This window comes from Nyctibius grandis, chromosome 25 (genome assembly GCF_013368605.1).
Source record: "Nyctibius grandis isolate bNycGra1 chromosome 25, bNycGra1.pri, whole genome shotgun sequence".
Taxonomy (NCBI): domain Eukaryota; kingdom Metazoa; phylum Chordata; class Aves; order Nyctibiiformes; family Nyctibiidae; genus Nyctibius; species Nyctibius grandis.
Window position 1 is genome coordinate 6,447,830 of NC_090682.1, and position 23,523 is coordinate 6,471,352.

Below are 23,523 nucleotides of genomic sequence, written 5' to 3' on the forward strand. Positions count from 1 at the left end.
CGCCAGCCCGGCCCCGAGGAGCCTCCCGGGACCAGCCCAGGCATGCTCTTGCCAAGCCCCCCGTGCTTAGCACCCCCCTCGCTTGGCTGCATTCTGCTCTGGAGCATCTTCTGAGACAAGGGGTGCTGAGCGTGGCCCCACGTCTGGCCAGGCTGGTGCCATATTCCTCTGTGCTTTGGAAATCGCAGGCCAGCGTCCCCAGGAACATAAATCACCCCAACCCAGCTGGGTGGGCACCACGTGAATCACCGCCCATTAGCGGTGCTTTTCCCAAACTCTCCTTTTATAGCTCTTTGTTCTGTTGTGTCAAAACTGATTTGTTTATATGGTTTCACAGAGGATGTTTCTCTACAAAAATGTTTTTCCCGTAGTTTCTGATTGGTTCCCCTCCACGGCCGGTAACATCATCGCTTGGCAGGCGGTCGCTGAACTCCGGCTTGTGCAATGCCCTCGCTGGCTGCGCTGGGCTAGCGATGATGGTCCCCAGCCGCCGCGTTGGTGTTCGCTCTCAGGGCAGTTCAGAGCACGAGGCATGACTTGGGCTCTGCAGACCCCAGGGCACGGGCATGGCGTCAGAATATTTTACTGTGTGCAGTGGATAAAGACAGCTGAGGAGTGGGTAAGGTCAGAGAAGCCTGAAACTCGATTAGAACTGCTTGATCCCTGCCTCACTCACTGCAGGGTAACAGACAGCCTTATCATGTTAGCCCCAGGCAGTAAAGAGATTTGATGCTGTCCAGCTCCTCTGTGTTGGTCTGTATCTCTTGACCCTACTGAATAATTGCCTTGAAATGCCAGTGCTGGTTTATTTTCTTTTTATATTTTACTGGAAACTGGGCAATGAATGTACAATGGGCTATGCGCTGTTAGTGTCTGATTTCTAAGATGTTTTTGAGTTATTAGGGAAGGGCCAGCTCAGTGGTGACAGCATTGCCAAGGTGTTTTTGGAAGAAGAAATGTCTCTCCGGGGCAGCAGCAGGAGCCAAGCAGACACGGGTGTGCCAGCCTGGCCCGAAAGGGAGCGGTGCCCCGTGGCACGCGGCAGTCAGCCGCTGCCCAGTGTGGCTACCACTGGGCTGCTCCCTGGCCACAAGCAGCTGGCCAGGCCCAGGCGTTCCCTCCGGGGACTGGGCCATGCTATATTAAACACGGCTCTCGCTCCCAGAGCTTGCTCCACCCAACATGCCCAGCTGTCCGATGGGAACAAACTGGTCGCTTGCCACAGAGCTCTGTGACGGGGCGTTCGTTCGCAGCACGGGTGGGCCCAGCCCTTCTCTTTCCATTACACAGCGTTTTGCCCTGACTCTCTGAACCATGTGCTGGTTTCTCGCTCGGGGCAAGACGCAGAGGGTGTATTTTTCTGCAGCTGCCGAATGCTGGGGGTGCCAATGCGGGCAGCGGGCCCTGAGCACGCCTGAAACCAGACCAGGCGCCACCACCCAGGGCTGGCACTGTCCCTGCTGCCCCCTCCCCAGCTGCCCTAGAGAGCCTAAGAGCAGCCCTGGGACCCGGGCCCCCGGCAGGCAGCGAGCGAGCCAGGCGCGCCCCCGCGCCGTGTTTACCGCTTTATTTACGCCGATTTCGGGTTTCCCCGCCCCAGCCCGGGCGCACGGGGCGGGGCAGAGCCCACGCCCGGGGCCGGGGGATGTTGTTTCCCAGCCGGGTGTCAGCGGGCGGAGCACACCGGGGCGGGGTCCCGGCCCTTTGCGGGGCGCTCCCCGCACGCACTGTCGGGCTCTCGGGGCGCGGCGGCCCCAGCTCCGCTCGCCCCTCGCCCATCGCTCCCCCCGCCCCGGGGCCGCTCGCAGCACCGCCCCCGCGCCGCCCCGCCCGCCCCCTCCCCTTTGTGCGCCAGCTCCGCTCCGCGCCCGCACGGCACCGCCCGGCCCGGCGGGACGCCACAGCCCGGCCCGCTCCGCTCCGCTCCGGCCCGGGCAGCTCAGGTGGGTGCGGCCGACGCGGAGCTGCGGGAAGGGGCGGGGGGGGGGGGGAAGAGGAGTGCCCCGGCACCGGGCGGCTCGGGGGGTGCTCGGCTCGGGGGTCCGTGCCCGGCACCAGGGGGCCTGGGGGGTGCTCGGCTCGGGGGTCCGGGTACCGGGGTGCGGCGGTGCCCCGCCGTGCCCCAGCCCGGTTCTACGGGGGGAGGGGCGCGGGGGCACGGCCCGGCCCCGCGGTGCCCCGGGGCATCGCCCTGCGCCGCATCCCCGGCCCCGGCGGCTGCCATGGCAACGGCGGGTACCGTGGTTTCCCTCATCCCGCCGTTGCCTGGTTACGTGCCCCCCGAGCTGGGAAGGATGCCCCGGCGGAGCGGCCGTGTCCCCCCCGGGGGCCGCGGTGCGGGGACCTCGGGCCCGCCCTGCCGCTGGCGGTGATCCCCGGGCTGTGTGCGGCGTGGGCAGCTCGGGAACGGGGGGGGATCCTCCCCGCCGAGGGTCTGGCAGAATTCTGCCTTCTGTTGTTAAATATTTTAGTAACGCCGTAGCCATGCATAAACAGCGAAGCGCTTCATCCCGGCAAGGCGTACCGGAGGAGAGGAAGAGTGCGTCTCTCCGGGTGCGTAATTAATGCTTCCTGAAGAAACAGATACCGGCGTCCATGTGGTGGAACTTGGATCTCGCAGGAGTATTTCTGTAGGAGGGAAAGTGACAGGTGGTTTGTGCGGATGCGAATAAGCTTTGCAGCGTGGAAGAGCAGCCTCTCGGGAAAAGCTGCGCCCATTTCAGCGAGCCCACAGCGGGTCCCGGTGGGATTTTTAGTTCCCCTGGATGGTTTTACTCCTGGTTTGCAATGAAGACGAGCCCAGAGAGCCCCTGCTCACGTGCAGCAGGAGCGGGGTTCCGAGGTAGCGTGAGGTGGAGTGATGGGGAGCGTGTGAGGGAACGCTGCCGGTGTGACGTGTGGTCGCTGCAGAGCCAGGCCACCTGTTAGAGCAGGCTCGGGGGCCTGCCGGAGGGTACCCCCGGGCCTGCGAGGCGTGGGGCTGGCGGCACCTTCCTTTCGTGACGCTCGTGTTTCCCACTTGCCTTGGAATTTTGGCTGTCTCCTTGGAACTTACCTGTTCAGGTAACACGCGGAGAGTCACGGTTTTGCCGGGAGTTTAGCCTTGGCTGATGGGGACAACTCCCCAGCACAGCGAAGGGGCAGCTTTGTGTCTGGTTGTTCCTCTGTGTTTGCCTGTCGGGCTCTGTGTGTGTTCCCAAAGCGTGAAGAGGGCACCGAGCCCTGCTCGCAGCGGGCAGCACGGTGGCATCCCGCCGAGGGGCTGTGCCTGGCTGTCCCTCCTCGCGGCGTGCGGCCGCAGCGGGGCTGGTGGGGACAAGGGCCGCGGCTGGTGGGGAGCTCTGTTCGTCTCCTGCTCGGCGGTGGTCATGAGGGATGGCAACAGCGAAGGAGAGAACGGAGAAAATGTCCGCTCCCTGATGCTCTGCTGAGCGTGGCAGCACTGTGGTACCTCGGGACACGTGGGAGTGTGAAACAGCCTCTCTTACGCTGCCATTTCAGTGTTTCCTGGTGACCTGGATTTCTCTCGCCAGGTAACCTCTGCTTTTGACCGACCTGTTTATTCCCATTGCTGATGCCCGGCCGTGCCCCGTTCAGCGCGCAGAGCCTGGGGTTTAGCCAGCGTGCGGCGAGGGCTGGGGGGAGCTGGGTGTGGTGGGAGGACGCGGCGGTTCACGTGGGTGCACGGGTTAGGTTTGCAGCACCCAATGACCTGGTAAGCAGAGGAGGAGAGAGCAGGAGCAGCAAAGTCCTGACGGGAGGCGGTGGTGGTGTTCACTGCTTCCCCGGAGCCAGGGGCTGGGTCCCTGCCTGCTCTCCCGACGCCATTAGCTCGCTATCATTGTGCCGGAGGTTTGCCTCAAGCGAGGGGCTGGCCTCGCTGGTCCATGCCTGCCACGTGTGGGTCTTGTTTAGGGCTGAAGTCTGGGTTCCTGGGGACGCTGGAGAGGGTTTGAATATCCTCTGCTTCGGGGAGATCTCTCAAACCTGGTCTTCTATCTGGTCAGTCTTTGAATTGGTATCAAATTTGGGAATTGCTGTCTGTATCGGGATGGCGAGGGCTGGGAATCTCTCATTTCAGCACATGAGGCACAACAACAGGCGCCTTAATAGCCAGAGTGATGCTGACGTGAGGTGGCAGAGGAGCACATCTATGCAGCGCTGGAAACGTCCGTTCACACGTGCACACTCTTCGATGCCCCGGGCGACCGAGCGCTGCTGTCACCGTCCTGGGGGCTTTGCACAGAAACTACAGATCTTAACTAGGTCTGATCTCCAGGAGATGCCCTGAGGACTCCTGACGGCAGGAGGAGGCTGCCCAGCGTCACGCCGTGATGGCTGAGAGTCGACAGGGCAGATCTGTGCTGAGCAATGAAAAGGAAAACGGGACGTCAGGATTCGGCGCCGTTACAAATTCACCTGCCTTGCTCTGGCCTGGTTTGCCGTGTCACGGAGAGCTGATGAGTGGGTCTGCCCTGATTTCCCCCCGCTCCCCTGTCGCACACACACTCCACGCACACGCCAACCCGATGCCATGCAGAACTGCAAGGAGCCGTGCTGCGGGGGCAAGCCCTCGCCACGGGCAGGGCCAGCCCTGCCTGCCTCCGTGGGGCAGGGTTAGCCCCTCAGCCTGCTCCCAGCCCCATCCTCCCAGCGAGGGGTGCAGGGGGGGCACTGGCAAGCCCCAAACAGCAAAGGCCACGGACTCCCTTGGTCCGTGCTTCCTTCCCCAGGAGCCTCTCCCAAATGCCTGGTGTCCTCCTCCTGGCGCCTGCTCAGCCGTGCAGATAGGGATGGGGGGGTAAACACTTGCTTTTCCCTCTTAAAACTGCAGGTTGGGTGGAGGCGAGAGGGAAGGAGAGCTCCGGGCACCGCTGCCCCCCTTCCTGCGCCGCTCTGCCTCTCTCCATGTTTGGGCAGATCTGGCGTTTTAACAGGAAAAACCCCATGTTTTGATTCGAGTGGCATGCGCGGTTTGTACAGGCGCGTGGCTGCAAACTTTGTGTCCCTGTTGGGGAGAAGACAGGGATTTCTGTGTCCCGCGGCGTGGGCGAGGAGCGGGCTGTGCGGCCGGGCGCGGGGCTGCTGTTGTTGTTCCGCTGCCTTTGTGCAGAGGCACGGCTGGATTCAGCCAGCAGGGCAGACAGCAAACCCTTCGCAGTGTTTGCTCTCCTCGCTTTATTTCAGCTTCGGGAAGCAGCGGGCGGGCCAGCTTGAAACAACCCCAAAAACCCGTAGCGCTTCGCAAAGCGTGTGCTTCCTTGGAGGAGAACGGGGCTCGTTGGCACTCCGGAGGGCTGGGGTTTGTTTTCCGAGCGAGGACGCTGCCAGTCCTGATGGTTGACTTCTGCTGGGAGAAGTTTCAGTGTGTGGGATGTGTGTGGATTGTAGGAATTCGGAGAGACAAAGAGCATACGTGCGCTGTGTGCTCGGCTGGGCGAAACAGCGAGCAGCCAAAAGCCGAGCAGAGGGCTGGAAACAGCACGTGTGGCTGAGCAGGGCCCCAGCGCTGGCCCGCTGCCCCGGGAGGGCTGGAGCGGGGAGCGCCCGAGCCGGGAGATGGTCCCGTCTGTGGGTGCTGGCACAACGCACGACGGGGCAGGGACGGCTGTGAGTGATGCAAGATTCCCCGGGTGTGTTCTGCGGGAGATGTCACCGAGCTGCTGCTGCAGCGACAGCCACGTAACGGCACAGGAATAGTGCAAATCTGAGGAAGGATGTGGCCAAAAAATAAAGGCATCGTTAATATGCTCCAGGAACCAATTAATACCGATCACCTAGCGACGGCGCGTGCTGTATTGCTTCTCCTGGTGCACACACAACACCCTCATGTCTGATAACGACACTGATTTTGCACGGGCAGCCTCGGTAGTGAAGAGATAAAGGACGTGAGGTAGAGGGCATAGGAAAATGTGCAACTAGAAGTTACTGTGTCACCAGCTGTTGGGTTCTTTGTACACGTTTCCAAGAGCTGGTAATTACCCGGCATTATGTGCCTGCGCAAACGAGAGGGCTTGTCTGGGCACACGCTCCAGCGCCGAGCGCAGCCCCCCGCTACACAATGGCCGCGGCAGCTGCAGGCAGGAGAAATTAAACCCTCCCGTGGGCAGATGAAGCACGTCTGCTTCGCAGTGACAGGGCACGGAAGGGGAGGGAAGGACGTGAATTATCATGGGACGCGACTTGTGATGGATAAATGGGGCTCTGGAAACGTGGTCCCTGCGTTCGCGGGGCTGAGCGTGGTGCTGGGGCGAAGCTTTGTGGGGTGGTGGGCGCTGCTGGCCCTGCGCCGGGTGTGCCGGTCCTGGGCACTGTCCCAGCACAGACTGGGACGGGGGGCTGTGGCGGGATCTGGGGGGCCCTGGGGAGCCGGCCCTGGGCGGGAGGTTGCATCCGAATCAGGTCAGGCACTGGAGGGGCTGAACAGCAGCGCGGCAGGGACCTGCATCCCTCAGCTAGCTGAATTCCTGCTCTGCCGAGGGCCCCTTTCTTATCGCGCCCACCCAGCGCAGCAGCTGCGGCGGCTCCGTGGCGCTCGGTGCTATCAGTGCTGTGCAGGGCGCCCGATAACCCCCCGTTCCCCTCCTCGCTCTCCCACGCCATGTATGGCCACCGGGCCCTCTCGTCGGGGCGCTCCGGGGGTGCCTGCCCACAGCAGCACCCGCATGAGCAGAGCCCAGCGTGGACTCCCACGGAGGAACCCTGTCTGCCGAGCCCTCTCCTCCTGGCAAGGGGTGGCCGGCTCCGCGGTGCCCAGTGCCAGCTGGCAGGACGGAGGGCAGCTGCTCCCCACTGGAGAAGGACAAGGGACGCTCGTGCCGGCCCCACTGGGCTCGGGGCCACGCAGTAGGTACCGGGGTGCTGGCAGGGCCCTCGCTTTGCGGAGCGGTGGTGCCTGGTGTTGGCTGGTCCCTGCAGCGCGGGCGCCCATCCCAGATGGGACATGGAGACGTGCAGCCCTCGCCACAGCGTTGTGACACCCGGGCTGGCATCCCCTGAGAGGGGTCCGTGCCCTGGCTGGGTGCCCCTCACAGGGGCAGCGTGTGGTGCTGGAGAAGGGGCAAGGGCAGGCTCAGCTGGGGCTGGGCACCGAGGGGTATTTATGCCGGTGAGCGTGGGGAGCGGGGGGGGGGCAAACATGGCTTTGAGCTCATGTCCCACTGGCCTCCTTGTAGGAATGTGCTGTAATTGCTATGCTAATTGGGACAAATTAAAGTATGCTCTGGGTGAAGGGCACAGTACTGACCTTGATGGAGAGATCACAGCCCTGGGGCTGGCCCCGTTGCCTGCAGCGCTGCCTTGGGACTGCACCAGTGCAGAGGTGGGTGAACACGTACCACAGAACCCTACGGAAAGATTGTCTGCTCGAGCCCTTCCCCTCCTTTGTGCCTGGGAGCCACCACGTCCCAGCCGTGGCCCCAGGTATCGTGGCCCCCGGGTGTTTCCCAGGGCCAGCCCGGCTCCTTCTCATGGCGCAGGCTGCGGGGGCTGTGCAGCCCTGCCCGCCGTCGGGCACGGGTTGCCTGTTTCCCCCCATGTGCCCCAGCCCCGTCGCAGTGCCCTTCATGAGCAGCCCGGGCGCTGACCCCCCTCTCTCCCCTCTCCCGCAGTGGCCATGGAGGCAGCGCTGATCGTCCTGTGCTCCCTGCTGCTGCCCGCGGCCCTGGCACACGGTAGGTGCCACGCGTGACCCGCGTGTGGGAGGTGGCAGGGAAAAGGCTGTGGGGCCCGGGGGGACTGGAGCGGGGCGTGGGGCAGCCCCAGGAGCCCGCAGCCCCAGTGGGGGGCTGGGGGGGGCTCAGCCGGGAGGCTCTCTCACCTCACCCCCCTCGTCTGCTTACTTCCAGTGGCCACCCAGGAGGAGGAGAAGGAGGAGGAGGATCCCTTTAACTATGGTGAGTGTCGCCGTGCGCGGGGACGGGTGTGCTGGCAGGGATGTGTGTGTGACGGGGAGCAGGGGGGAACCCCCCTCCCTGAGCCCAGCAGGAACAAGCCCCTGTGTCTCCTCCCCGCAGATTACCAGAGCCTGAGGATCGGGGGGCTGGTGTTTGCCGTGGTCCTGTTCACCGTCGGCATTCTCCTGATACTCAGTAAGCTGGGGGCCAGGCGGGTGCTGGGCGTGGGGGCTGGTCTCACGGGGGGCAGCCGCTGGGAAAGGCCATGGCCCGTCCCCACTTTGGCCACGCTCATGGTGTTTCTGTCCCCTTGCAGGCAGGAGGTGCAGGTGCAGTTTCAAGCAGAAGCCCAGGTGAGTGAGGGCAACATCTCTCTGCCCTGCGCTCTGTTCTGCCTGGGCTCCCTCCCGCAGCGGGCTGCCCTCTCTGAGCATCCCTTTGGGGTGCAGGGTGCCCAGAGCCGAGGGGTGCTCTGCTGCAGGGCTCCAGGGTGGCAACACACGGCTGTGCACGCTCCCAGGGCACCTTCCTCAGTGTGCCCCCGCGCTCCCGGGCACCCCATCCCCGGGATGGGGCGCAGGTGCCGGCCGCTCTCACCCTGCCCCTCTTCTTGCAGAGCTCCGGGGGACGAGGAGGCTCAGGCTGAGAACCTGATCACCTCGAACGGTAAGGTGGCCCGTCCCGCGCCGCGGGGGCTCGGCCCCTGCTCCTGCGCCGCACCCGCCTGCCCGTGAGCACGCAGCGCGGGGCAGGGCTCGGCCGGGCGCTGCCAACCGCTCTGCTCTTCCCTCCGCAGCAACGGGAGCACCGAAGGCGGAGAACTGAACCAGAGCCATGCGGTGAGTCCCTGGGTGGTGGCGTCCGGGGCTGGCACAGCCTCAGCGCTGGGAAGGAACCGGGGGGCGGCTGGAGCTGGGGAGGGGGGTGGCTGCAGGGCTCTGAGCAGCCCGGTCTGCTGGGGCTGGGCAGCTCTGCGTCCCCAGCACGGCGCTGGGCCAGCACTGGGAGCCTGGCAGGGAACACGCGGTGCTGACGAGGCACAGGCCGTCCCGTGCTCGGCCAGCCCCGGGCAGCCCGGCAGGAAGAGGAAGCGTCTGTCCGGATTCTCTCTCGCGTTGCATTTCCTTTCCTTGTGCTCCTCCACCCCAAGCGGGTTTATTTTTAGGGCCCCCAGAGAGCTGAGTGCGAGTCCCCCGGGGCGTCTCGCTCCTCGCCCACAGACTCCCCAGCCTGACCCTCCGCTCTCCTTCCCGCGCAGACCCCGAGGACAGACGCTCGCGCTGCAGGTGCCAGTGGCCCGCGAGGGAACGGGGATCGCAGCGACGGGCCCCCCCGAGGAGAGGCGACGCCGCCGTGTCTGCGTCACCCTGCGTCACCCCTCAGCACCGGTTCTCTCTGTACTAACCCGACTAAACCGCGCTCGCCGTCCTCGCTGCCTCCGTGGTGTGTAACGTTGCTGTGAGATGACCCTTGCCTCTAGGGCTAGTCCTTGCTGGTGTCGTGATAGTGACTTTCTCCTCACCTTTCTCGTGCTGTGCGTGTGATTCGGGCTGTGTACGACGGGCTGCAGCCCCCGGGGAGCCCTGCGTCGCCCTGCCCTGCCCCGCGCCCGGAGCCAGAGGCTTCTGGTTCACCCTGTTGGGCTCTGGGCAGGGCTTGGGGACCAGGCCCGGGGTGTTTTGGGGTCCTGCCCAGCGTGACTCTGGGTCGCACGTTGCCGTTTCAGCAATAACCCTCCCGCGTGCCCCCAGCCCAAAGGCAGCCGCGGTGGGGGCGTCCCGCAGCTCCTGCCCTGGGTGGTGGCACCTGGGTGGCTGGGTTTCGGGCTGAAGGGAGCTCCCCTTCCTCCCCTGCTCGGCACTCCCCGTTTGTGTCCCTGGCTGAAACCACACCGTCTCTGTGGGATGCTGGTTGAAACACGAGGACATGCTGTGGCGGCAGAGAAGCCCGTGAAATCCCCCAGCACGGTGACACTGTGAAAGCGGGCGGCTGCACAGCGGTGACCCAGCACAAAGCAGCTCCTCACCAGCGCTCTGCCCGCCCGTGAGGCGGAGGTGGGCACGCTGAAGGGCCTCTGAGGGCTGAAGAGAAACCCGGACTGACGTGGAGGTCCTGTCCTTGCTTGTCTCTGGCTGGGAAGGGGCAGCGGCGTTCCCTCCGGGTGCTCCCTGCCCTTCCTGACGCCGTGTCGCTCCCTGTGCCGTGGTCCGGGTCATGGCCACCCGTGTCAGTGCTGTGTGTCGTCCCGTGGCAGTTACGTGTTGTCAGCCCCCCGTTGTGACCTGCCCCTTCTCCCCGTGGAGCAGCAGCCAGCGATGCTCGGGGGCTTTGCACGCCGGAGCTCGCACAGGGCCATGCGCCGGCTCTAGAGGGGCTGAGCCCAGAGTCCGTCATCACCTTGAGTCCGTTCGTGGGTCGGGGGCAAACCTGTGAGCCTGGCCCCTTCCCCAAGCCCGTGGGAGTGCAGAGCCGGGGCTGGGGCTGGGGGCTTGGTCGTGGGCACCTGCCAAGGCAGGGTCAGCCTGGGCAGCAGTGGGGGATCCCCAGGGTGCACTGAACCACGCCAGAGCACCCTCCACACGCCGGGAAGAGCTCCTTGTCCTCCAGGATGGTTGTGCGAGGAGTTTCTGCTGTGCCCACCCCCCCGCAGTGTCCCTGCCTCCAGCGTAGGCTGTGTCCCCGTGTGCTTTGCATCCCTTGGTGGCCCTGGCACGCTCTGTCCCATCTGTGCGAGGCGGAGGGACCGCGTCTCCCGTACCCTCGTGTCCCTTCCCGTCCTCGTGGCCCCTGCAGAGTGCTCTGCTCGCCTCCCGCAGCCCAGCCCCGAGCGCCAGCCCTGCGTGTCCCGCGTCGCAGTGCCCGTGCTGTCCGTGGTGTGCCGTTGGTGTGAACACGGAACAAAGACATCCCTGTGCTGTGTAGAAATGGCAAAATCCCGACTGTTGTGAAATAAACGGAGCTATTGTGTTTCCTTTTAAATGGGCGAGTGTGCCGCTGTGGCGAAGGACTGGCGTGTTCTGTGCTGTGACCTAAGGGGGGAAAGGAATAAAGTATCGTGTCTATCCGTGCCTGGCTGCGTCGTCTCGAGGGCTGTGGTATTTCTAGGGCTCGGGGGAAGGCTGCGGGGAGCAGGCCAGGGGTGCTGCAGGGCCCTCCGGGACAGCTCGGCACGGGGCTGGGAGGAACTGGCCCGATCCTTGTGGGGAGCTGCGGTGCCAGGCTGCGGGGACGGGGCACGCTGCCCGCTTCTCTCTAGCCAGAGGCAGTCGCAGCCCGTCCCTGAGCCCGTCCCTCTGCTGCTCGCCTCGCAGCGGGAGGTAGCCCAGGTGGCCTGACGTTCGGAGGGTGTGCTGCCCCCCTCCCGGCTGGCACAGGGACCCCCAGGGTGCCCAGCCCTCCCTGCCAGCTGGCACGGTGGGCACACACCCTGCCCTCCCCTCCCGGGCCTCCTTCCCAAAGGCGGGCGGCAGCCCGGTGCCTCCCCTCGTGACTGCGATAACCATTACACCGAGGCCGTTAATGTTTAATGAGGTTTGTCTCCCAATTAACGTGCTTTCCCGTGGGCGCCCGCTCCCAGAGCGAGACGCCTGCCGGACGACACGCCGACACGATGGGTGATGGTAAGGGGAGCGGGGTGGGTGGCAGGCACCCGCGGCCACCCCCTGCTCGGCGCTGGGGGGCTGGCACCTTCAGGGGGCACCTCCCAGGAGCCTGCGGGGGGAAGCTCTCGCGGAGGATTCGGGGGGAGACACGGGGCTGAATCCCCAGAGCTCTGCAGCCCGCTGGCGCGTCGGTGCCGGCTGGTGTCGGGCTTCCCAGGGGGGTTTCTTCCTCCAAGCACTCCTGGCAGAGGGATGCGCAGGCAGGTAAGGGGGCTCGGGCAGTGACACGCGGCCTCAGACACGGAGGGAGGCTGCCTGAGCCAACAGCGACCGGCTGCTGCGAACAGCCGAGCCGGGTCCCTGCCTGCAGCTTCACCTGGGGCTCCAGAGGCTCCGCGCATCCTGCGAACGCATCCTGCGAATGCACCGTGAACTTTAAACTTCTGGGGTGAACAACAGCGATTCGGAAATTCTGTCCTGGCTCGGCTACACCTCAAGGAAATCGGAGCGCTCTCGCTTGCCGTCCTCGTTCCTGCTCGTCCCCACTCGCCTCCCACCCAGGCGCCCACCGCCCGCCCAGGCGCCGCCTCTCACTGGGGTTTCTCCTCTTTTCCAGAGCAAGCGCCCGAGCAGGGCCCGGACAGGTTCAGCTACGGTGAGTGGGTGCCCGTGCAGGCGGGGGGCTGCGGGCAGCGGGATGCCAGCCCCCTCCCAGCCTGCCCGCGGGCTCTGCGCTGCGGGCTCACGCCGCGCCCCGGCCGGGCTGACGCCTGCTCGGCTCTGCTCCTCCCCAGACTATGAGACCATCCGCAACGGGGGGCTGATCTTCGCCGTCGTGGCTTTTGTCATCGGGCTCCTCATCATCCTCAGTAAGTGCCGGGGAGGGCTGGATGCCCCCCTCAGCTCTGTTCCCCTGTGTGTGTCCCCTTCTCCACTCACCTCCCTGCTCGCCCCGGGCTGGGTGCTGGGGGGGGTCTGCCTGCCCTGCCCCTCCACGCGAGGGCTGAGCATCGCCCGCAGCCGGGGCTGCCTGGGACATTTCTATCTAGGCGAGCTCCCAACAGAAGCGTGTTGGGAAGGAGACCACGTAAATATTTAGCGTTTCCCTGGCAGCGTCGAGGCTTCCGAGGGAAGGTCACTCATTAAAAATAGCAGAGAAAACGCTGACATTTCCAGAGTGAGGAACCAGCTTCCCCAGAGCCCTCGGACCTCGGCAGCTCCCAGAGAGACCCTGCCCGGTGGTCCCTGCTGAGGGGACGAGCCCACGAGCAGGACTGCTTCATCGGGGCAGACAGGGGTGGGTGAGGTGGGGCGGGGGGGAAGGCTCCAGCCACAAGCGTTGCTCCTCTTGCCCCCAGGCCAGCGGTTCCACTGCGGAGGGAAGAAGAGGAGGTGGGTATCGCACGGTTTTAAGGCCGCCTCATCCCTCCTCCCTGCCCTAGTCCTGCCGGCCGAAAGGGCTCGTACCCCCTCCCATCCTAGGCACGTTGCCCGGTGTAACACGTCTCCCCTTGCCTTTTGCTCCACAGACAAGGAACCGAGGAAGACCTGTAGCTGCAGGTAGGTCGCAGGAGGAGGCAGCTCCCTGGGTCTGCCTGTGCCGGGCAGCGATGCTTCGAGGCACCCGTGCTTCAGGGGAGTACCTACGTGGGGGTTCGTCTGGGGAGGAGAGGAGCTGGGACACGCTGGCCTCTGTGGCCGTGTGACCCTCCGACTCTGCCTGGTTTCAGAGCTGCCATGCCGCCGTGGAAGCAGAGCTTCATCCCAAGCAGAGAAGTCCTTGCCAAGGGCCACCCCTTACCCCGCTCCAGTGGATCCATTACCCTGCTCACCCCAGGCAAGGCCAGAACGCAAATTGCCCTCGTGCTTTCCCCTCTGTTAGATCCAGCAGGAGTTTCTTGGCTAATAAAGTGCAAGCTGAAAGAGGTTAAACTTTGTGCCCGAGTCATTTGAATCGCCCACTCTCCTGGCCTGGCACCAATGACTTTTCTGCCCTGCAGACATCTTCCAACACAGACCCAGCACAGGTTTCCGCTGGCTCCCCCGCACACCCAGGGCACGGAGCCGCCTCCACGCCGGGTTTGCTCCTGCTCCCGGCCGCCCTGGCTGCTCCAAAGCAGCACCCCTCTCGCCCAGCGTGGCTGCTGGCTGTGGGTGCCCGAATCCTGGGGCACGTGCCGCTCCCTGGGATGCACAGTCGGGGGTTCACACAGCCTGGGATGCACAGCCAGGGGTTCACACAGCCCCCTGCCCTGCAGCCCCCCTCCCTGCACGCTGGTCCCCGAACCAGATGGAGGAGGGACCAGCTCACCTGAGCCCTTTGGGGTCCCACTGAGGTCAGACGCTGACAGCAAAATAGGATTAGCCGGGGGAAGGTTATTAGGCAAAATCCATGCAATTGGTCTAATCTGAGGTGCTTATTTGACACAGTAAAGGGATTATTTTGAAATATAATTCTGACTTGATGCTGACCCACTAATACAGACTCGGTGCAGCTTCGCACAGCTCACACAGGAACCAGGGTCCTTCGGCAGCGAGAGAAAGGTGCCCGTCGAGCAGCACAGAGCAGCTGGAGGGTTTGCTGCCAGCAGAGCTGGCCCTGCCCGCTCTCTGCTCCGACCCCCCGTCCTCAGCAGCGAGGGGTGCGCTGGGGTTGCGTCCCCCTAAAGAAGGAGCTGCGGGGCACGGCAGCCGGGAGGGCAGCGGGCACGTGCAATGAGCCCGTCCTCAGCAGGGTCTCACGTCCTGGAGGGCCAGGGCTCCCCGCCTTCCCCAGTGCCCGACTGTGCCAGGGCTGAGGGCACAGGCATGCCCTTCGGGGTCGTGTCCCCTGGCCCCCCGGAGAGCCCTGCAGACAGAGCCCCTGCAGCTCCACGGGAGGAGATTACGGGGAGCGAGAAGCCGTGTCCGGCTGCCTGCGCGGGCGGATCTCGGCCTCGGCACCAGATGGCATTAACAGCTTTATTCTGCGCGGCCGGCGGGCACCCGCCTGTGCACGCACACCCGCACAGCCCTCCGCACCCCTGCCCGGGGCTGGGGCGGGCACACGGACAGGGAACCTGAAGCCTTGCACAGGGGGCTGCATTGGGAGGCCAGGCTACGATCAGAGCTATCAGATCCCAGCTGCACCCCCTCTGGGATGGAGCCAGGGAACGGGGACCAGGGGAAAGGCACCAGCAAATTATGCGATGCGTGGTGAATGTGGGCTCGCTGTGCCAGGGGCAGCCCCTGCTTGCCCGGCCTCCGAAGCAGGGCTCTCTGCTCCTCACCACCCCTCCACAGCCCTCTGCTCTGGACGCTGAGCCCGGGAGCCGTGGGAACGGGAAACTGGGAAGAGAACAGGGAAAGGCCACCTCGTCTCCGCTCAGCTGCCTCTCTCCTGCTGCTGCCCCGGTGAGAGGCTCCTGCTCTCCTCAGGGCCCGGGCGGGGGGAGTCGTGGTCCCCGTCGGAGGGTGCCCCGCAGGACGAGCCCCAGCCCCGCGCTCTTTCCCTGCGGGTCAGCTGGGAGCTGTGACCTCGGCGAGGAGGCGTTCGTTTTCTCCCCTGAACCAGGCAATCTCGGAGGATTTCTCTCACAGCCCCTTGAGCCATTAATCTTCTCAAAGTAAATCTTTTCTGTGACACAAAGGGGATTGGGTAAATAATACAGTGGACAACTGGAGTGCCCTTTTCCTCTGGGAAGACTTCCAGTTCCGAACAGCTTCCCCTTGGCACTGGCTATTCACTGTTTGCTTTGCCAGGCTCTGGACGGACAGGTACAAGGGAGAGGGGCTCCGGCTGGCTGTGGCTTGGTCAGCTTGTGCTTAATCCACGACTGAATGTGGGGATGTGAGGCTCTGGGGCAGGACCAGGAGGAGCAGCAGCCGGGGAGGCTGGCTGCTCAGCTCGCCCAGCCTGGAGCCCGCCAGCGCTGCTCCGCCATCTCCGTGATGCCAGGGACGCGCTTGGCCCACGAGGAAATGTGAACGCAAAATGTCTCCTCGTTCGTTAAAACGGGAGAGCAGCAAATGGTGACTAATGGAGCCAAAGAGGAACACTCGACGAAGCGGAGAGATGGGGCCGGGCTGGCGGGGAGCCAGCCACACGCCTCGTGCTCCTTTTGTTCTGCTCCCGAAAAGGCAGCGCATCCATCAACAGCAACGCGTCTGCCAAAACGGGAGCGCTCCACGGTCTTAAATTACCCCCCAACCAAAGTAAATAACATTTCAGCCCTCCTTGCCATGTCACACGTGCCCCAGGCAGTGGTTATTAGGAAATATCTGCTCACGACAGGACGGACGTCTGCCCCGGCTCCGTGTCGGGGTCGGACGGGACGGACGGGTGTCCCCCTGCTCGCAGCCGGGAGCGGGGCCAGGAGCCCCGGGGGGCCGGGGCGAGGGCTGCCGGCAGCGGGGAGCCGAGCCGAGCCGAGCCGAGCCGAGCCGCGCCGCCGCGGTGACACTAGGGGGAGGCAGAGCCACGGCTCCCGCCTGGAAGGAGCTCCGGGCACGGACTGGACGGGCACCCGGGGCACCCGGAGCCCTCCCCGAGCCCCGGGGAGGCCCTTAGGGACGCGCAGCCGCTTCTGTCGTGCAAATGACCCACGGGGCTCGAGGAGAATCCCGTTCTCGGGCAAGTTGACCTGCTGGCATCTGCCTGGCCACGAACTTGCCAGCCCCCTTTACCCGGGCACAAGCCCCCCACCCCGTCCGGGACGTTCATCCTCCCACCGCCCCGTGTGGCAGCCGCTCGCTCCCCTCTGCCGCTGGGGAAACTGAGGCATGGAGCGGGGCTGCAGCGTGCCCTCAGGCAAGGGGGGGGACCTTTCCCCGCAGAGGGCCAGCCTTGGGCGTGAGGGGCTACTGCCCCTTGCCCGGGCTGAGGAGGGGCGCAGGGGACCGGAGGGGGACGGTGCTGGAGGGGACCATGCCTGGGGAGGCAGCCCCCGGGCCTGCCCTGCCCCCTGCGCCCAGGTGCGAGCACTTAGCCCGGCAGCTAGCCCGGCAGCTAGCCCAGCTGCAACCCATCCCGCAATTACCCCAGAGGCTATTTATGCCTCCGCCCCGAGGGCCCTCCCTTCCTGGGCGGTGTTGGGCCCGGCGGGGTTGTGGGTCCCCCCTCGGCTCCCGCGGGGCAGGGGCTCTGCTCGCCGCGGGGGAGCTGCGGGGCTCGGTGCGGGACTGCGCGGGGAGCGCTCTGCGGACCGGGCTGGTGCCGGGTAAGTGGCCCTGTTTTTTTCGTGATTTCTGGGAGGGGGGCCGGGGGGATGCTCCTGGGGGGGCCGGGGGGCTGCTCCTGGGGGGGGGGGCGCCTGGGGCTGCCTGGAGCCCCAACAAATGCTGGGGAGGGGGGTTAAAGGAGGCTGGTTGGGTGAGAGGGTTGTGGCTGCCCCTTGCCCTCGGGGAGAGGCAGGAGCGTGTCTGTACAGAATGGGCTGGTAAATGCGCCTCTTTTGTGTCATAAATGCTCTGTCGTGGGAATGAGCCTGCTGTGTGCTCTGGGCTGCGTGAATTGCGGAGGGTCCCTTCTGAGGGAGCTGTAGGGGCTCAGAACTGCCCATGGGCTCGTGTTGCTGTAAGTTCTCCTGTGTCTTGCGTGGAGTTTAGGACAGGGAAATAATTCCTTAGTGTGAGCTTCACCTTTTAGCTGGCTGTGCAGCTGGGCTCGCTGCTGGCTCTGGCAGGTTACCTGCTCCCCGTTAGCAGGTCAGTGGCTGTGGGGAGTGTGACATGTGCTTCACCCAGCGTGCGAGTGCTGGCCTCGCGTCCTGGGAGCCTCCTCCGTGCTGCCAAAGCGCAGGTCGGGGCTGCCCAAATAATTAATGTGGCGATTTCTCAGCCCTTCCTGATCCCAGCTGCGTGAAGCACATGTCACAGTTCCAGCCTGCTGACGGGATGGATGTTAGCAGGGCACCAGCTTTCCGGGCTGAGCACTCATGCAAATGCTTCCTGTGCATATTCAAATGCGGGAGCTGCTGTCCCTGATGGGTGGCTGCGGGGCAGGAGCTGAGTCCCAGGTGGGGGCTCGCAGGAGCCAGCTCCGGGGAGCGCCTGGCTGCCTGCCCTCCACTGCCAGACCCGCATGTGCGTCTGGGCGCTGAAGGCTGACAAATGGCCTGGGCTGAGCAGTCAATGGAGGAGCAAAAGGGGCCGTAATGAACGGCACAGACAGCTCAAGGACTCCCCGTGGCTCCCTGAGCGTGCCCTGGGGCTGGTCATCCACCCTGTCAGCCTTTAGTTGTCTCTCCCTGTGCTGCTTCCCATCTCGCCAGCAGATGCTGTCCTGTCCTGGAGGCAGGAGCTTGGGCAGGGGAGGTTTGTGCTCCTGGTAGAGGCTGATTTCCCCGAGTGAGGGATGCTGAGGAAACTCACTGGAGGTGCTGACAGCTAAGGGAGCTAAAGACAAACCACTGAGTAGCATTTACTCCCCCTGTACATGTGCCTCAAATGGAGATCTGTGAGGTGCAGTGCAAGCAAGTGCCCTGTGCACCCATTTCATTCGCTGCTGAGCGTAGGAGGGTAGAAACTGCACCCGAGTCAAACACATTGCGTGCTGGATAGCGAAATGCTGTAGCAGGTTTTGTGGCTGGAAGATTCCTGTTAGCAGACTGGCCTGTGCCGCCATCCTGCAGCAGCTGCCGAGGAGGGAAAGGGGGCAGATGCCTGGCACGTGGCTCCCCAGAGCCCGGGAGTTGCTTGTTGCCTTGGGTATGGGTATGAATACCAATTTCCTTGCCAAGTATCAGCTAACATCTGTATACGGATGTAGGTGGCAATTGAAATGCACCTCGGTTCCTAGCGGGATGCGTGGGCACCGGCTGTGCATCAGCTGCTGCTTCATCGCCTCTCGGGACGCTGATGGCACGGCCACGGTACGAGTGAGCCAGCAGCGAGCGGCGCGGGGCTGGGGAGGAGCACGTGGATGCGTGGGAGGGCTGTGTGCTGGGGACACCCACGCACCGTGACAGAGCTGCTGAGGCGGCCTGGGAACGGCTGAGTAGGGGTGGTGACGGAGCTTGGCAGCACCGAGGGGAGGCACATCCTCGGAGAGGAGGAGGAGGAGGAAAGGCCGTGGTGTGTCAGACCTGCACAGCACGGGCACAGCGGTTGCTCCCGCCTCTGCTGTTGGCTTCTTGGGGCTGAGGTCTGGGCAGGTGCATGCGTGTGGGTTAGGTGACAGCTGGCCTCGTTGTGCCCATCACTACAGCGAGGGTGTCTCTGCTGTGGATGGCCTGGAGCAGGGAGGGGAAGGGGGACACGGGGTGGGGTGCAGGAGCCTCAGCCCTGCGGCTTCTCCCTGTCCTTTGGCTCTGTCCCTTCTTCCTGAAGTGGGGATGGCTCACCCACGCTGTGCAGGTGCCACACCTCGGTGGTGTGGGCGAGCTCTGCCAGGGAACTCCCAAGGGTGGGGAATTGCAATGAGCTGGTGCGGGTTGAAAGTGGCCAAGGAGCTGCTGTTTTCTGATGTATTCACTGGGTGAGGATGGTTAGGTTTGCAACTAAATCTAAACGGTGATTCTTTAAAAATCAGTACATCCTGTTTTTTCTGCTCGTTTTGTTTGCAATCATAATGCTTCCATCTTTCTGTTTGTTTTCCAAGAAATTGGGACTGGAAAGGCTGTTTTGGAAAGCAAAGAAAACCTGCTATAATCACTTCAAGAAAAGACATTCTGAGCTGCTCTAATGGTCCAGGCAAATTGGCTTTGGTGTGACTAAGTCCTGGGCAGCAAGATCCTAGGCTTGAATTAAGCCTTAGATAAATACACCCCAAAGTAAAGCATTAACTAGTGTTTATTTGTTATTTGCTGGCTGGAGGGATGCATGTGCAATGAAGTCTGCTAGGCCCTGTCTTGCTTGGGTCCCCTGCAAGGGGAGCAGCACGCTCTGGGGCTGTTTGTGTTGTGAAAACCTGATTTCTGTCCTCGGGCTGCTGAAAGGTGTCCAGGAGGCCCAGGGAGGAGGAGTGCTGCTGGCGGCAGGTCTTAGGTGGCCGAGGCGCGCTGGGGCAGCTCTGTGGCCAGGACATGGCTTACCCCAGGGGAAAGCCGCCTTGGTGCAGGCGAGGTGCAGGTTTGCAGAGGATGGAGAGCGCGTTAGCTGGGCTGCAGCTCCCCGGGCTGCAGCAGAGAGCTCGGCTTTATGGAGTGTGACCGGCACAGCCCAGCTGTCACTAGCCCCCGCGGGCGCACCTGCGGCCGGAGCTGTTTGCCCAGGTGCGAGCCCGGCGCTCGCCTTGGCGGTGCCCACCGGGCTGGGGAGAGGGTGCTCGGGAGCGCAGCCCCTGCTCGCACCGGGGGAGGAGGAAGAGGAGGAGGAAGGGGAGGCTCGCTCGGCGGGGGCTGCCGGCCGGCGGGGAGCGGGGCGCGGGGCGCGGGGGCGGGCGGTGCGCGGGAGCCCGGCCCACCCTCCCGACGCCACTCGCCGGGAGCGGGGAGGAGGAGCGGCTGCGAGCCGGGCTCTGGGCACCGCACCCTGGCCGGCAGCGCGGCGGCAGGCAGCGCGGCACGCCGGGGGCACCGCACCCACCGCAATTGCGCCGCAGTCCCGGGCCGCAGCTGCTCTTTATGGCATGTGGCTGGTAACTTTTCTCCTGCTGTACTCTTTGCCGAAAGGTACGTGGCTCCCGGGGCGGGAGGCGCCGGGCACCGGACGGGCGGCGTCGGGCTCTGCCGGGAGCGGTGCCCCGACCGGGCGTCCCGGGCTGCCGGGGCTCGGTGCGCCCCGCCGGGGCAGCCGGCTCCGGGGCTCTCGGTGCGCCCGCCCGAGCCGTCGGGGTGCCCGGAGCTCGCCCCGGCTCTCGGAGCGCTCGCCCCGGACGGCGCGGGGCCGGGGCACTGGAGCGATCGCGGAGCCGCTGCTCGGCGGGGCTGCGGGGGGGTGAAATCCCGCAGCGTGCCGGGGCCGGTGTTGGGGAGCGAGGCTGGCAGCGGCACTCGGAGAGCTGCGCTCCGCGTCCCTGCTTCCCGGGACTGCTGAGCGCGATGTCGCGATCCCGTTAAACAGACTAACCCGGCGATGCCGTGAAGCTCGCATCCTTCCCTCGAGGAACGCGGTATTAAGTGTAACGCAGCGGCTTGATATAAATCAGACTGGGGAGGGGGGGGGAATCATGAAACAAGTCTGTCAAGGAGACGCATACTTAAAGATTAGAGATTAATTTAAAGTTGGAGATTAAGTGAATGCTGTCCAAATGTATAGAGGTAATACTCTAAACCGAGTCTCTGCTATAGATGCGATTAAGGAAGCCAGCCAGGGAGCTGCACGTAACACGGGCAGTTAAATCGCCGAGCGTTTGTTACAACAATCAATCGATGTTACATAAAGGAGTTGCCTATTTCCGATTCTGCGGGCATTTTTGATTATGTTTCTGTAATAAATTGCCTCTTTGCACATGAGCCGATCTGCAGATGCGGCGATGGAAGCGCCCACCTTTTGGAGAATTGCCTGCTTGGAGGATGTAAAATGGCATTTGCCCTAATTATCTTTTTTGACATTTGAGAACAGCAAGGGGGAAATTTTAGGAAATGAGGAAAGTGAAAGGAAGGACACGGAGCTGCCTCCTTACGCAAGACTCCTCTCGCTGCCTATTACATTACCCGTTCATCTGAAGGCTAATCCAATGAAAAATATTTACGGAGGCTTAATAGGGCATCCTGTCCAGTTGTGTGGTGATGATCAATTATTCCATCAGTTATTAATTATGGAATAGCTGCTTTATTAAAGCTGGAGTAAAGCTGCATTTGGGAGCTTTACCCCAAATCGCTATTGTGCTCAGGATCTGCCGAGCTGAACGTGCCAGCATCTGCTTTGCTTACATTTGCATTTTTTACTGTGCTAAAAGGAAAAAACAAACCAGAAACCAAATAACCGTCGAGGATGCTACAATTTGTTCCCTCCCAATAGTCCAAATCCCGAAGAGCTGCACTGGGTTTATCGCTTTTGCGCTTTTCAGCCCCAGCTTCTTGGAAAAGGGATCTCTTCCCACAGAGCGCTCTCTTCTGAGAAGAGCAAATTAAAAGCCTCCATTAGCACAACTCCTCGTGGCCTCATTTTCTCTCCTTTTGAGAAATAAAATGTATCTTCGGTGTTGAGCAGCCCTGGTGATGGAAGGTGTTAAAGTGAAACGGTTCCAAAGAGAGGACAGCAATACAATGGGAGTTTCATTATAATAGGATAAAAAAAAATGAATTGCTTAATGCATGATAAACCTTTCAGATACTTAATGTTTCTGGGCATCGAAGCACATCCTTTTAACGTGTTTCTGCTGTAGAACAAGAGCTCAAGCAGAAACTGAAAGCAAATAAACACTTGATCTGGGGGACCGCTGAAGTTTAGAAATCCCTGGATGGGCTGTAGCTGCTTATTTATCCCCTGTTTACAACATAAATGAAAAGAGGTGGTTGGCAAACGAACAAACAGGGAGTTGAGCAGAAGGATGGTCTGGCCGTGTGAGTGAGAGCAGGCAGAGGAGGAGGGGAGGTGAGTGGTGTGATGAAGAGCATACTGGTCAAAATTGAGAGGCTTGGAGCTGGGAAAGCATCTTGCTGGATCTCTGCCGCCTGATTTATATTGGCATTATATTTACATTATGTTCCTGGATTGGGTGCAGTGAACTATGCAGCTTGCGGGTTTTAATCTCCCCATCTCGGCCCCCCAGCGTGGCACAGCGCTCGTTTGTCTCTGAAATGAAACATGGAAGCCTCATTAAATGCGCGGAGGAGAAGCCTGCAGTGCCGAGCTCCTCGCCGTGCCCGGTGCCTGGTTATCCTGCGGATAGCCAAAATTGCCCAGCACAAGGAGCCACGGTGGCGACTTGCCCGGAGCCCTTATGGGCACCTGGCGTGGGCTTAGGGCTGCTCCTGCCTTTGGATGGGAAAATCGATCTGGGCGACCCGAATGTTGCCTGGTGCATTTGCTCTTGGGAGGGATAGGCTGTGCCTCGGCGACTGGCAGGTGCCAGGGACGTGCGGTGGAACAGCCCTTCCTGAGATGGGGGCTGCCCGGGAGCTGTCACCTTAGCTTTGGGCAGCCGTGGCACAGGGCACTGTCCTGCTGTGGCGCTCGGTCTGTGCCCAGCCGGCCCCGAGGCGGAGGGGTGGGGAGTGCTGTCCTGCTCTGCGGCAGCTGGCGAGCCGAGGGCAGGAATGAGCCTGGGAGCCTCTCGTTGTGGCAGGAACTCTCCTGCCATGGCAGCACGCGGGTTCTGAGCTGCGCCTTGGATAACGTGGAGTCATCTCTCGCCCAAACAAGCAGCCTGTTAATGAATGCGACGTCCTAGGAGGGCACGAAGGAGGAAGATGTTCAGTTGTTGCAGTCGCTGCGACTCGTGCTTCACTGGGAGGCTTGTGCAGCGGCAGGTTTGGGTGCAGAGCGTTCCTTGTCTTTGAAATCTAGATTATAGCCAGCTCTGTATTTTTACACAATCGTGATTTTGTGAGTTACCCCTTCCTTGCTTGGAGCTCCTTCAGAACTAACCCCTGCCATGTACAATCTGTATGTTGCCGCCATCATCTGCCAGCAGAGCTGTACCAAATATTTAGGAAATCCATTTCCCGACTCCTGCTAACGCTTGCTGCCTGCCCCAGCTGCTGCCTCTTGGAAAGGGCTCTGTCGGCTCCTCGCCACGAGAGAAGGGAGCAGGCACAGCTCAGGGGGAAAAGGAGGTGAGGGAGGTTTCAGAGCTTGCTCTATTGATGTGTTCCCAGCGTTCCTCCTACCTGTTGGCCGTGTGGTGGAAGTCCTCACCTCTGCCTCGTAAAGCGAGCGTGCGGGTGTGATGTGCTGGATGGCATGGACCGGTGGCTCTGGAGAAAGCCTGGCAGCAGGCGGGCACGGCCTCTGGTGTGGCCCCTTGTACCTGCTCAGCTTGGCCCTGGTCTCCCCAGGGGAACCTTGCTGTCCCCCCAGCTCGTCAATGTCACCAGACGTCCCCTTGGGACTCGGCTGCAGCTTCTCAGGCTTCGTGTTAGTGTGGCTGAGACGTGCAGGTGGGCTGTGGAAGGGAGAGGCTGTTGCCTGTGGTCCCTGGCCTTGTCCCTCAGCCCCTG

General features: G+C 63.0%; 3 protein-coding genes across 7 annotated transcripts in view; all 3 read left to right on the plus strand.

Annotated features, from left to right (window-relative positions):
* Window positions 1–1,637: 1,637 nt before the first annotated feature.
* Window positions 1,638–12,152, plus strand: FXYD6 (FXYD domain containing ion transport regulator 6). Of its 5 annotated transcripts, none has more exons than XM_068418104.1 (8): window positions 1,638–1,943; window positions 7,611–7,673; window positions 7,848–7,895; window positions 8,016–8,090; window positions 8,212–8,248; window positions 8,512–8,561; window positions 8,692–8,734; window positions 9,154–10,957. In XM_068418104.1, the coding sequence occupies exons 1-7, from the start codon at window positions 1,646–1,648 to the stop codon at window positions 8,718–8,720; spliced, it is 600 nt and encodes a 199-aa protein (XP_068274205.1). In that variant the 5' UTR covers window positions 1,638–1,645; the 3' UTR covers window positions 8,721–8,734; window positions 9,154–10,957. The 5 variants fall into 5 exon arrangements, with proteins under 5 accessions (XP_068274205.1, XP_068274204.1, XP_068274203.1 ...); XM_068418103.1 differs by lacking the exons at window positions 1,638–1,943; window positions 9,154–10,957 and adding exons at window positions 6,409–6,846; window positions 12,114–12,152; XM_068418102.1 differs by lacking the exons at window positions 1,638–1,943; window positions 9,154–10,957 and adding exons at window positions 6,409–6,846; window positions 9,061–9,147.
* Window positions 11,407–13,429, plus strand: FXYD2 (FXYD domain containing ion transport regulator 2). Its single transcript, XM_068418109.1, has 6 exons — window positions 11,407–11,515; window positions 12,114–12,152; window positions 12,292–12,366; window positions 12,856–12,889; window positions 13,027–13,057; window positions 13,228–13,429. Exons 1-5 carry the CDS (start codon window positions 11,422–11,424, stop codon window positions 13,049–13,051), a joined length of 267 nt encoding a protein of 88 aa, XP_068274210.1. The 5' UTR covers window positions 11,407–11,421; the 3' UTR covers window positions 13,052–13,057; window positions 13,228–13,429.
* A 6,616-nt stretch (window positions 13,430–20,045) lies between these two features.
* Window positions 20,046–23,523, plus strand: part of DSCAML1 (DS cell adhesion molecule like 1) — a 107,413-nt gene continuing 103,935 nt past the window's right edge. The window contains exon 1 of the mRNA XM_068418293.1: window positions 20,046–20,088. Coding sequence (XP_068274394.1) covers window positions 20,046–20,088 — 43 coding nt within the window. The remainder of the gene's footprint in view (window positions 20,089–23,523) is intronic.